This window comes from Medicago truncatula, chromosome 4 (genome assembly GCF_003473485.1).
Source record: "Medicago truncatula cultivar Jemalong A17 chromosome 4, MtrunA17r5.0-ANR, whole genome shotgun sequence".
In the NCBI taxonomy this organism is placed as follows: Eukaryota; Viridiplantae; Streptophyta; class Magnoliopsida; order Fabales; family Fabaceae; genus Medicago; species Medicago truncatula.
This window is the reverse complement of record NC_053045.1, coordinates 5,664,132-5,676,748: the sequence shown is the minus strand read 5'-3', so window position 1 is coordinate 5,676,748 and position 12,617 is coordinate 5,664,132. Positions and strand designations below refer to the sequence as shown.

Sequence of the window (12,617 nt, the reverse complement as noted above, 5' to 3'; positions counted from 1 at the left end):
TTATTTCTAAAAATAGATAACGAACTAACTGCAGTGGTAATGTTCAAGGGGACTTGTTAACAGTGACTCGCAGGCTTTAACAACGGTAATGTTGAAGAGTACTTGTTAACGGTGACTCTTTATTTTGATACTACAGCTTTTAAACAAAGAAAGGTGAGGAAATACAAACCCATAAAATTGAAGAGTGCAAAACCCAAGAGTCCAATAGTCAGTACATCCACTTTAGAGTTTTGTATCTCTTCCCTTCATGTTGTTCATACACAAAATCTAGCCGGGGGATGAACCTGTAAAGCATTTCATCTACGTGTTTGGAATACCACAACCGCAATTTCTTCCAACAAAAAACAGGAAGGATGAAAACTCCAAAGCCAAAAAGAAATCCCAACTCAATACTTATGAAACTCCATTCAACGAAACTCTCATTCTGGGAATGAGGTGTTTCAGATGCTGATTGTGGAAGTTCACATATCTTGGTCAGTGGAGGTCCGCACAATCCTTCATTCCCTTCAAAGGAATCTACATCAAATGTTTGAATTTGAGTACCCAAAGGAATTCGTCCAACTAGGTGATTGAACGAGAGATTCATATATGCTAGGAAAGATAGACTTGAAAGCTCTTGAGGAATCTCTCCATTCAAGGAGTTGTTTGAAATGTCCATAGACTCAAGATTCTTCAAATTCCCCACTAATGATGGTATATGACCCATTAATGCATTATGTGACAAGTTTAGAGCATTCAATGCCTTGAATTGCATTAACTCATTCGGTATTGGCCCCTCTAAGTAATTGCTTGACATATCAACATAAGTTAAGGCACTTTGAATTTTGACAAGCTTCATCTGATGGCCTTTGTTGACAATATTAATTGAAACCTGATAACGAGCAAGAATTTTTAATTTAGCATACTCCTGGTCAATAATAGAGCGAGACATGTTTTCAAGGAATGGAATCAAATTTGTTGACACACGTTTGTCCAAAGCTGGTAACATAGCCTTAAAACTCATAGGATGGAAGTTATCATCAATGTCAAAAAACAAATGGCCTAATTCTGTCCCAAGAACATCTTCATCACGCATCATTGCCTTCCAACTATTTAATAGGGAGACTGGTATTCTTCCGTTCAAGTTATTGGAGGCTAGATCAACAATATGAAGCATCTTCCAGTCACCAGTTCTAGTTGGGCATCCAATAGACCCATGGAGCTTATTTGACCTTAAAACCATGATTCTCAGGGTGGAAATATTGCTTAAGAAACATGGAAATCTGTCACTTAAAAAATTATTTCCAAGGTTTAGGACTTGCAGTTTATTGCAATTGACCAAAGATTTGGGTATGCTACCGTTCAATAGATTGTCATTCAGATTCAAATATCTTAGTGCACATGAATTTGGGGATATAATATCAGGGATATGACCATGAAGCTTGTTACCTTCAAAGTTCAACATCAACAGTCTGCTACTCAAGGTTGCAAAACACTTAGGAATCTTCCCATCAAAGTTGTTGTAGGAGAGATCTAACAAGCGTAGGTATGAAGCATTGCACAAGGACTCGTCTATTTCTCCCTTAAAACTATTGTTTGAAAGAAACAATATATTTATGGCAGGGAGATAGTTTCCGATGTCTGGTTGTACAATAGAGCTCAACTTATTGCTTGAGTAGTCCAAATAAAAAGCATGCTTTGGAATGAAGGAAATAGGCCCTTGCAACCGGTTAAAACTAAGATCAACCATATAAAGGTTAGAACTCAAGTTCCAACTAGTTTCTTCAAAGTTAGTCAGAGAATTCTTGGAAAGGTTCAAGTTAAGGAGAGATTCATGTTTCCAAATCCAGTTAGGTATCGACCCTTCAATATCATTGCGAGATATGTCAAGAAATAGTAATTTCGACTGGTTTCTCAAGAAACTTGGGATTCCCCTTAAGTTGCATGAAGCCAACTGAACAACTCTTATCTCTCGAAATAGTGACAATTGATGATCATCTCTGAAGTTGACATCAATTGACAAAAAGTTATTTGAGAGGCCTAGTACAGTTAAATTACTCAGCCTTCGAATGATGTCCAATTGTATTGTGCCATTCAACTTATTGGAAGAAAGTTGAAGGACACGAAGTTTTCTAAGGTTAAAGACAGAGACTGGAATATGTCCCTGTAAGTTATTGCTTCCTAAATCAAGCATCTCTAATACTGAGGATGCAATATCAAATTCAACTAAGAGACCACCAATTTGATTAAAGGGAAGCTTTAGTTCTCGCAAATATGGGAGCTTAAGTAGAGATGAGGGCATTTTACCTTTGAAAGAATTGAACCCTAAATCAATGCTTACAAGATTTTGAAGCCCCTCGAAATGGCTGGATGGTAAATCCCCGCTCAAATGATTGAGAAATAGGGATAGATATGTGAGATTCTTCGACATATTGAAAGAAGGGAGTGGACCTGTGAGGTAGTTGGAAGACATGTCTAGATACACAAGTTGGGTGAGTTCTGACATTGAACTGGGAAGTGTTCCGTTGAATTGGCAATAAGATAGATCAATTGTTGATAACTGCTTTAGATTGGAGATAGTATTTGGAAGTGGTCCTGAGAAATTTGTATTGGTGAGATTTAAGTAGTGAAGAGATGCAAGTGGTGGAAAGTCTGGCAATGAGCCATTGAGATTTTGATTGTCTGATATGTCAAGAACATTCAATTTGTGTATTTGGAAGATATCTTTTGGGAAAGAACCATGCAAGCCACAACTACTGAGCTGTAGGATGGTTAAATTGGAAAAATTTGCAAAGAAATTCGGCACTATGCAGGACAATTTATTGTGACTCAATTTTAGAAGAGAGAGTGATTGAAGCTTAACTAGTGACGAATCAATAGGTCCAGAGAGATTGCAGGATGACATGCTTAAAACACGAAGACCCTCCAAAGAAGATAAAGCACGACCCCATTCCTCTCCGCTGGTACATATTGCCACACCATCTAGATACAATTCTATGATATTTGTGAGGTTTTTCACAAGTATCGCCATATTTTGCTTTGCAAGTTTTAGGCTCTGATGTGAAATAAACGTAGATGACAAATCAAGAGTAACCAACCTTGTGAGGTGAGAAATTTCTATTGGGACATACCCGTCAAAGCCAGCATCGGACAAGTTGAGATAGCTCAAATTCTGCAGTTTATGCAGCGCTTGAGGAATCACGGAATTAAACTTATTCAAAGCCAAATTCAGGCTCTGCAAGTATTGCAGGCTGAAAAGAGCACTTGAATCATTAAGTCCTCCGGAAATAGACTCTTGACTAAGATCAAGGGCTGTAACATGTCCATCTTTGCATGTTACCCCATCCCATTGGCAACAATCATGTTCACTTTGCTTCCAATGAACTAGCTTTGAAGATATTTCGGAGTTGAATATCAGGTTGTTTTTCAATTGGAGCAACAAGGAACGTTGATGGCCATGACAGTAGCCATTCACCACAAAATTGTTAGAACTGGAATTTATTATGCTGAATGGTATTAAGAAAAGCCAAAAGATTATATGTGCTATCATAGTGAAGTATGAGTAGCCTGTGTCTAATGGCTTGAGAATGATGTAGTGCTATGTCAATAATGCATCTGCTTACTATTGAACTTCCTCTTAAGAATAATGTATTGTCGTACATGTCCTATAATTTTTCATGGTGGGTTAGTAGTTTGTTAAAAACATTAAATTAAATGAAAAACAAAAAATTGGAACTATTGGAACTTTTATCTAGTATATGGAGACATTATTTGGAGATATCTAATGATCTCCCATTTTCATTTGTTTCATAATATATGTTACTTCTTCCTCGGTCTCATATAAAATGGCACAGTTGACTCTGTCACTTGACTCATTTGTTTCATATTTTTTTTATCTTTAACATCTTTAATTATCTAATAGAAAAAATTATGAAAATTTAATATTTTAAAAATATTCAACGAGACAAATCTAACATTTTATATGATACTATTATTTATTTTTATATATTATTAGAAAAATATGGTGAAAGTATATAAGGTCAATAATGCACATAGTCAACTAGATCGGGAAACTACATCATATCATGTAATTTATTTTATTCACTCAAGTGCTGGAAAAGTGGAGATTACGACGAGTTCGCAAATCTTGTCCAAGATATTAAGTGTTCTACTAGTTTTTTTTACCATTTGAGTGTACTTAGTAGACATATGTTTTAGTTAAAAAGTGAAAAAAGAGGATGTTTTCATATTTATCTTTTTAATAAGCATCGATAATAATAAAATGTTTATCTAAGATGGTGCTAAATAAATAGATGAAGCAACTTATTATTATTTTTAGCAACACATCTTAATATTGAGATCTGACGCATGCGTAAGTTATATGATAGGTTTTATTTTACTAAAAAATAAGTTAAAGACTCCGTCTAGCGTGGATGAGTGAAAAAAAAAAAAAAAAAAATAATAATAATAATAATAATATTATTATTATTATTATTATTATTATTATTATTATTATTAAACTAGCTAAAGCAAGGAACAATAATTGGTGATCGATAGACAAAAGCATCTTACCTGCAAAAGCAAATGTGTACCTGTTCTTTTTTGGTTAAAGGGAAAGAAAAAGACAAGAGACATACAAGATTAGTAAAAAAAATCTTTGAATGCAATGATTCTAAAATATTATAGTAAAAAAATAATGATTCTAAAATAGAAGTGGTATAGGAACTAAGTTGTTGACATAAACTGCACAAAACTGTAAAGAAAATCCAATGTTCCACAAATATTCATCATGGTCTAAAAGAGAGAACCGCTTAGAACATAGTATGGAATTTGACTCAATTAACTACATAAACTAATCCTAACTCTACCAAAAGCTACAGAGGTTTTAAAATTGCAGATACATTGAAGTTATAATTGCACTTGTGGACAACAATTTGAAACAATGATCTACATTGAGAACACTGATCATGTAACAAGAAAGGTTGAATAGTCAACTCTTTTCAAGCAAGTCTTCAAAAAAATATACAAGTATTCACATTTCACACAACCGAAATTCAAACATGAAAAAGAAAAAGAAAAAGAAGAAGAAACAAAAATAAGGGAGTGATCTGAACAGCATTCAATGATCACCAATTTTTCTTGTGTGAATGTTTTGTTTGAATCTTGTTCTTGGAAGCTTCATCATATTCACCACCACTTCTTGGAGAAACAACAGTTTATGGTTTCCGACAATCACGTAGATGGCCACTATTCTTTTCTTTTTTTTTCTAGCAAAAAGATCTTTATATAAGGGTTATACAATCACTGTTCTAATTTTGTACATTATGTGAAATTTATATTTATTTTTTTATACAAAACAAACAACATTCATTCATTTAAATTGATAGAGTACATCGCTACAATACAAATTCGTTAAAAATATAAAGGATGAATCTGTGAACAAACTCACAACATCCATGCTAATAGCATAAAACGGAAAAGTACATAAGCCTACAAATATGACTATAAAAATCTCTGTTATAGTCATGTCTCCGGATCTACAACGTTGATGACGTCAAAGTCATTGGTTCGATTTGCACTGGATCGAATCTGATCTGACAATCTGATTCAAACAAACACCTAAACAAGAGGGAAAAGACAAACAACACCGCACAAAGACGACAACCAAAACAATGTCACACTAAGACGACGAACTCACGAAAGAAAAACCTAATTCGATGTGAAAATCACTTATTTAAATAAGAGGGAAGGAGAAAAACGATTTAGAGGGGTGATTTGAGTTCAAAAATTGACCCTAAATCACCCCTCTTTAATGAAAGAAGTAGAAGAAATTAAGGTGTTAGCTGATGGCTCATTTATGTGTAATTTATACTCCCTCCGTCTCAAATTGTATGACGTTTTGGGCATTTCACACATATTAAGAAATGTAACTAATATTGTGTGGGAAAGAGATATTATGAATTGTTTTACAAAATTATCCTTAATAAATGATATGGGAAAGATAAATGAAAGAATTGAAAAAAGAAAGAGTAATAAATAGTTAAGGATATAATAGGAAAAGTAACATTAATGTTTCATTGGTATTCTAAAGTGACATACAATTTAGGACAAATATTTTTTCTAAAGTAACATACAATTTAGGACGGAGGGAGTATTGTTTTAAATGCTTGTTGTGTTCATGATCAATGGTTACTCAATGACACAAATGGATGACTTTGTCAATTAATTTCTTTCAGTATTTTTTATTTTGTTTTACAAATTTTTGTAGCATTGTTAACGAGTATTTCAGGACACTTTATAAAGATTTTAAAAGAAGAAATTATTTTAATAAAAAATTAAATATTTCGATTTTCAATGCATTGATTGTACATATATATTCATAAAACGTTACCATTTAAAAGTCTTAACCAATGTCTCAAAACACTTTATTAACATTTTTTTGTTTTGTTTTCAAATAGGACTTTTTCTATTAATTTGATTCTAATTGTTGTGTTTAAAAATTATAACTAGCATGATATTCTCGGTAATTATTTTTATTTTATAATTAGATACTGACGTACAATCCTTTTCATATTTATTTGAAATAAAAGAATTTACAAGTTCATCTTTAAGTTTTATAAGTTTCAAATAAATTTTTTAGTTTGACAAAATTCTTAAGTAAGACCTTTAAATTTTAAAAGTTTCAAATATGTACTTTCACTTGATAAATTATTTCACCGTTACCCCTGCTGTTAGTTAATAATTAACTGATGTTGATGTAGTCTTTAAATTGTTGATTTGTATCAAATCGCTTCCTTTTAAAAGCTTCAATATGTCAAAAAGTTACATTTAATAGTTATAAATGATCATTCTATCACTGTAAATGTCGTTTAATAGTGATAGAAAGATATTTGTTGTTGTAAATAGTTGCTTTTCTAGCACTATCACTGTAAACATAGCGTTTTGACACCTGGAGCTTTTAAAAGGCAGCATTAAGTCATCAACTTAATGGTTACATCAGCATCAGTTAAACGGAGACTGACAGCAGGGGTAACGGTGAAATTGTTTATCAACTAAAAAGATCTATTTGAAACTTTTGAAACTTAAAGGGCTAACTTGGGAATTCTGTCAAACTAAAATGATATAATTGAAACTTTTAAAACTTAAAGGACTAACTTAGAAATTCAGTCAAACTAAAAGGATAAAAAATAGTATTTTAATTCTACTAGAAATTATAATACATGATTTTTTGAAAGATTAATTGTTAAATTTAAGATCTTTAAAAAGTGTACCAGAAACACTCTTTATCAAAACTTTATTATACAAAATGAAAAAAATTGCTAAAAATGCTGATAATCCTTGTACAACATGGCCTTATATACTTGATTAGCTGGAGGACTTTTAGTCGATTAGACTTTAGAGTCTTGTAATAAAGCCAAAAACATTTATGCGAAACAGACAAACATTTTAGTGTTCATATCACAAATATGCCATTTAAGTCTTCAGACGTATCCGAAATTAAAATAATATAATTATTACAAAAAGGGGCTCAATCCGAAATTAAATTAATACTCATTTTTCATCACAATCATTGTCCTCATTTTTCAAATAAAATTTATAATTGTCATTCTAGTAATCCAGCATATGCTATTTCACACTTTAGTTTAGGTCATATGTCTAATCAAATATTGTCACAGATGCATCAATTGTACCCTTCTATTTTTGTTGATAATAAAGCTACATGTGATATTTGTCATTTTGCAAATCAGAAAATTAGAGCAATGATATTTGAACAACCATTTCTTGTGACAACTTTTTAGACAACTAAATTATACAAAGAAATTTAGATAGTAACACAAAAATCAAAGCAATAGAGAGAGAAAGTAAAAGAATAATGTGAGTATGAGAGAGAAAGTTGTCAAAAAATGGTTGTTCAAATATCATTTCTGTATACTTTAAGTTCATCTATTGCTTCTTCTAAATTTTAATTATTACACTTTGATATTTGGGGTCCTCTTGCCATATCATTTGTTCATGGCCCTAAGTATTTTATTATTATAGTAGATTCACTTGCACCATTCTCTTGTTTGGTTTAGTGGAAGGATTAGAAGAGGGAAAGAAAGATTGTGGAAAGATCTTCTTTCCATTGTTTGGAACTTCAACAAATAAGAAAGGAAAGAAAGTTTAAGATGGGACCCACAAATAAATTCTTTCTTCACTAGATTGAATGGAAACATGAGGTGTGACAATGTTTTGCTTAAAAAGACAAAAATAACCCTATTTAATAATATAATATTAACAATATGTAACACATGCTTTTTATGAAATAAACAATATATAAATGTCCACAAAAAATGATACATAATGTTGTGACAACAATACACATACAAATATTCATCTTTTTCTTCTCTTATTTTTTTTGGCATGTTTGTATAATATATATTGCATATATTAATATTTTATTAATATACAAGGGTATTTATGTCAATAATAAACACATATCTTTCTTTCCTCTTACTTTCTTTCTACTTTCTCTTCTACCAAACAACCATAACAATCATCTCACTTTCTACTCTCTTTCATTCCTTACACAATCTTTCCTTTCTCTTTCTTTCCTTTCACTTTCATTCACCAACCAAACAAAGCCTAAATCTAAAGAGGGAGTGTTTTCTTATATCAGAAATTTCATTCAATTAATTGATAACCATCATCATATCAGTCCAAATTTTATCAGGTCTGACAATGGACTTAAATTCCTAATCACTGAATTTTATGTCTACAAAGGAAACATACAAAAAAATTCTTGTATTGAGACACCCAAGCAGAATGGTAGGGTGGAAATAAAACATCAGCATATCTTGAATGTGGATAGTTCCCTTTTATTTCAATCTATACTACTACCTAATATTTTTTGCTCTTATGTTGTTTTACATGTTTTAAAGGTTATGTTCTTTTTTATATTCTTTCCAAAGAAATATTCTTTCCATAAATGTTGTTTTTCATGAGTCGATATTTCCTTATAATTCCACATCATCAACTTTTGCTCCTGACTGGGAGTATTTTCCTTCCTTTACATCTCACTCTCATGTCATAGTTGATACTATCAGTACTCTATCTCCTCCTAATCCTCCATCTCCCATTCCCATACCTCCATCTCCTCCATTTAGAGTCTCCTTTAGAAATAGAAAGACTCATTCTTACTTACCAGATTTTATTTGCAATGCATCTCCTACTTCAGACATCAATTCTTCTAATAGTAAATATCCTTTATCCAATTTCATTTCTCATAATAAACCATATGCATCTCACTCACAATATGCATTCTCTCTTGTATAAAATATTAAACCTACATCATATGTCGAGGCTATCAAGTTTGATTGTTGGAAGCAAGCGATGCAAAATGAACTTAATGCTCTTGATCAAACTAGTACGTGGAAAATAGTTGATCATCCTTCAACAGCAGGGCCGAACCTAGGCATAGGGCGGGGGTGCGACAGCCTAAGGCCCTTTCCAGTATGGGGCCCAATTTATTTTTAGATGGCGGGTGCATATAGCAAAAGTAAGAAAAATTGGGGTGCCTATAGCAATTAGTATTAGCAGGGCAATATTAAAATCCATATCTCAGCCCAAATAGTAAAAATTGGAAGAAAAAAAATGTCTTTCATGCAAGAAGGTTACATTTTAGGCCCCCCATATCTCTTAGGCCCCCTAAAGAGATAATTTTTTCTTTTGTAATTGAAAAGACCCAACTCTAAAAAACACATTTAAATAAAAATTCTTTTTGTGCAATTAGAAAAATGGATGAGAAAAACCAAAAAGTTCCAAAAACAAAACCAAGCAATTGCAATTTGTAAGAAAATCATTATTGATTCTCACAATTTTCTTAAATCATTCTCTCTTCAGATGTATTGTTTTAGGTTTATGTTTTTTTTTTCTTATTCCAATTCTCTTTGATAATGATTGTTTCAATTCTCTAATTGCTTTAGGTGTTGAATTCTAATTGAATTGATTTATGCTTTTTCCAATTGAATCCATTTTTGAATTCTAATTGAATTGATTTTTATTTTTTACAATTGAAGCATGTATTGTACACGCGTGAATAATAATAATATTATCGAAGTGTTGCCTTTTTCCGATTGAAATATTGTACACCGCACACATGAATAATGTATATAGTGTGTACTGTATTGAATCGATTTTTGCCCTTTTTCCCCATTTTTTTTAGGCAAAATAGAAAGAAAGTGTTACAAAGACTGGCGGGCATTTCACCTGACCTAGGAATAACCCAACTGGGAATACATCATGAGAAAACAGTTCAAAATGGTTCGATTCTAATCTATTCTAACAAAAAAACACTAATCACAGGCGCAAACCAGTGAACCCGCGTACGGGCGCGAAATAAGGTTACAAAAAAAGTATACTAAGAATTTGTCGAGAACAACTAGAGTTTAAGAATGGCGAATGGATCGACCGCCAACACGGTAACAAATCCAAGTGTCAACAGCTCCCTGATCAATAGCAAGCATAAAATGCCCTTTCGAGCAAAACAACGCGCAAGAACTTAAATCGAGGGATGAGTCCAATACGTCAACTACCAGACCCTTTCGGATTAAACGAACCAGACCCCTCCGGGTTTTAGAATCACAACAGACCCGTTAGGGTTTACGAAACAATCCACTTCAAAAAGGTCATATCTGAACCCTCCCAATCTAGTAACAACAAACACAACCGATGATAAAAACAAACACGACACATAACAAAGCAACGACCAAAAATAGCCTCCAAGAGCATCGACGTGGTGGTAGCGAAACAACAACCAGAGAATCTGAAGATCTCAACAGATTTGATGAAGGAACCACAAAACAAAGGTCGTGCAAGGTGAGGAAGAGAGAAGCCAACACAAAACCACCTATATTCAGCAACGCTCCACCACCGAGAAATCTGTGAACCACAACCAGGAGACAACTTGGAGGCGAAGGTACGAGCCCGAATCAAACCACCACCAGACCACAACGGACGGAGGAGATCTAAAGCAAAAACGGCACCGTAGGCGGAGAGGTGAGAGAAACCCAAAACGGCGAAAAGGGACGACATCCCCCAAGTGGTGCAGCTCAAGAGACGGCGAGCTCACCAGTCACCTTCAAGATCTACATCTTGAAAGGAGGGATTTGGATTTTGGTAGGGAAAGTCGGTTGTGTTTGGCTATTGTTTGTAGAGAGAAGTGAGAGAGATAAGTTAGAGTCTTTTCTTTGCATGTTTTTTCACCCTTTTTTTCCAATTCAATTCTTGATTTTTGTTGAAAGTGAATTCTTATTAAAAAAAACGAAATGTAGAGCTAATAAAATCACAATAAGGAGCTCTTGATAAATTTGGGTTAAAGGATGTCCGAGTCGTGGCATTTTCTTTTATAGATCATGAACCCTTTAACTTAAAGGTTTCACTAATGCAAACTGGGACAGTCTCTCATTTCCTGGAGAATAAAAAAGTAAGTTACAATCTCTAGATCGGTGCCCATATCAGGCCAATTTTCTTTCTTGGACAGTCTCTCGTTTCCTGGAGAATAAAAAAGTAAGTTACAATCTCTAGATCGGTGCCTTAACTTCTGCTACTTGTGAATATGGGTGGGAATATGCAAGGTTGAGCCGAACTTTGCTTAAATAGGCCAGGCCTAGTTGAAAAACTAAAGCTTAAGCCTGGCCTATTAGCGTGTCGAAGGCTTTATTTTAGACCTGATTTGACTTACTAGTCTGTTTAAAAGCCTACTTTCTACTAACAATTTTAAATAGAACATTTGACCTATTTATAAAAAGGATAATATGCGAATAAAATTTCGTAAAACATGTATATCCATTTTTCCTCCACTTTATAAGCAATTGCATGTATATCCTATAAAATTTTGTAGACCTAGCACATCCATTGTGTAGAGGCTAATAAACGTGTATTTTATAATGGAATATATATAATTACATATATATGGCCGGTCTGGTAGGCCCAGTAGGCTTTTCTATAAGCCTTAACCTAGCCTATTTAAATTAACGCGAGTTTTTTAAAAAGCTTGAGCCTAACTTATTTAACAAACGAGTTAGGCCGAGCCGAGCTTTAAATAGGCTCGGTCATAGGCCCATGGGGAGAGGCCTGCTCTATTCCCACCCTACTTGTGAATCGTACAATGGTTAATTTATCTTAGCAAAGTTTTACAAATTACTTATGCCAAAACTACTAAGCACCTGAAAATTGATTGTCACATTTTCAGAGAGAAGCTGCAAACTGGTCTTTTCAAGTTACTTCATGTCAACTCTCAAGATCAAATAACATATTTTTTTACCAAATCCTTGTTTCCACAGCCATTCAATTTTTTACTATCCAAATTGGGGATGTTAGATATCTACCTACCCTCAACTAGGGAGATATTGCACAATGAAGTACAAGGGAAACAAAAGCTCACTAACACTGATAGCTTGCAGTACAAGTGGTCAATGCAGGACTGTGTAGTACAGTTCAGTTTTAGATATTACGTACAATCACAATGTATAAATACTTGATGCACTCTTTGTTTCATTCTAATGAAAATTCACACTCTTACTTTCCATTCTCAATAGACGTGGTTAGGAAACAGTTAGCTTAGGCTTAGATTACGTAAAGATTAACATGATTAGATA

General features: G+C 33.3%; 1 protein-coding gene across 1 annotated transcript; it reads right to left on the bottom strand.

Annotated features, from left to right (window-relative positions):
- Nucleotides 1–208: 208 nt before the first annotated feature.
- Nucleotides 209–3,529, bottom strand: LOC11422482 (receptor-like protein 19). Its single transcript, XM_003604697.2, has one exon. The coding sequence runs from the start codon at nt 3,527–3,529 to the stop codon at nt 209–211; it is 3,321 nt and encodes a 1,106-aa protein (XP_003604745.1).
- Nucleotides 3,530–12,617: the final 9,088 nt, after the last annotated feature.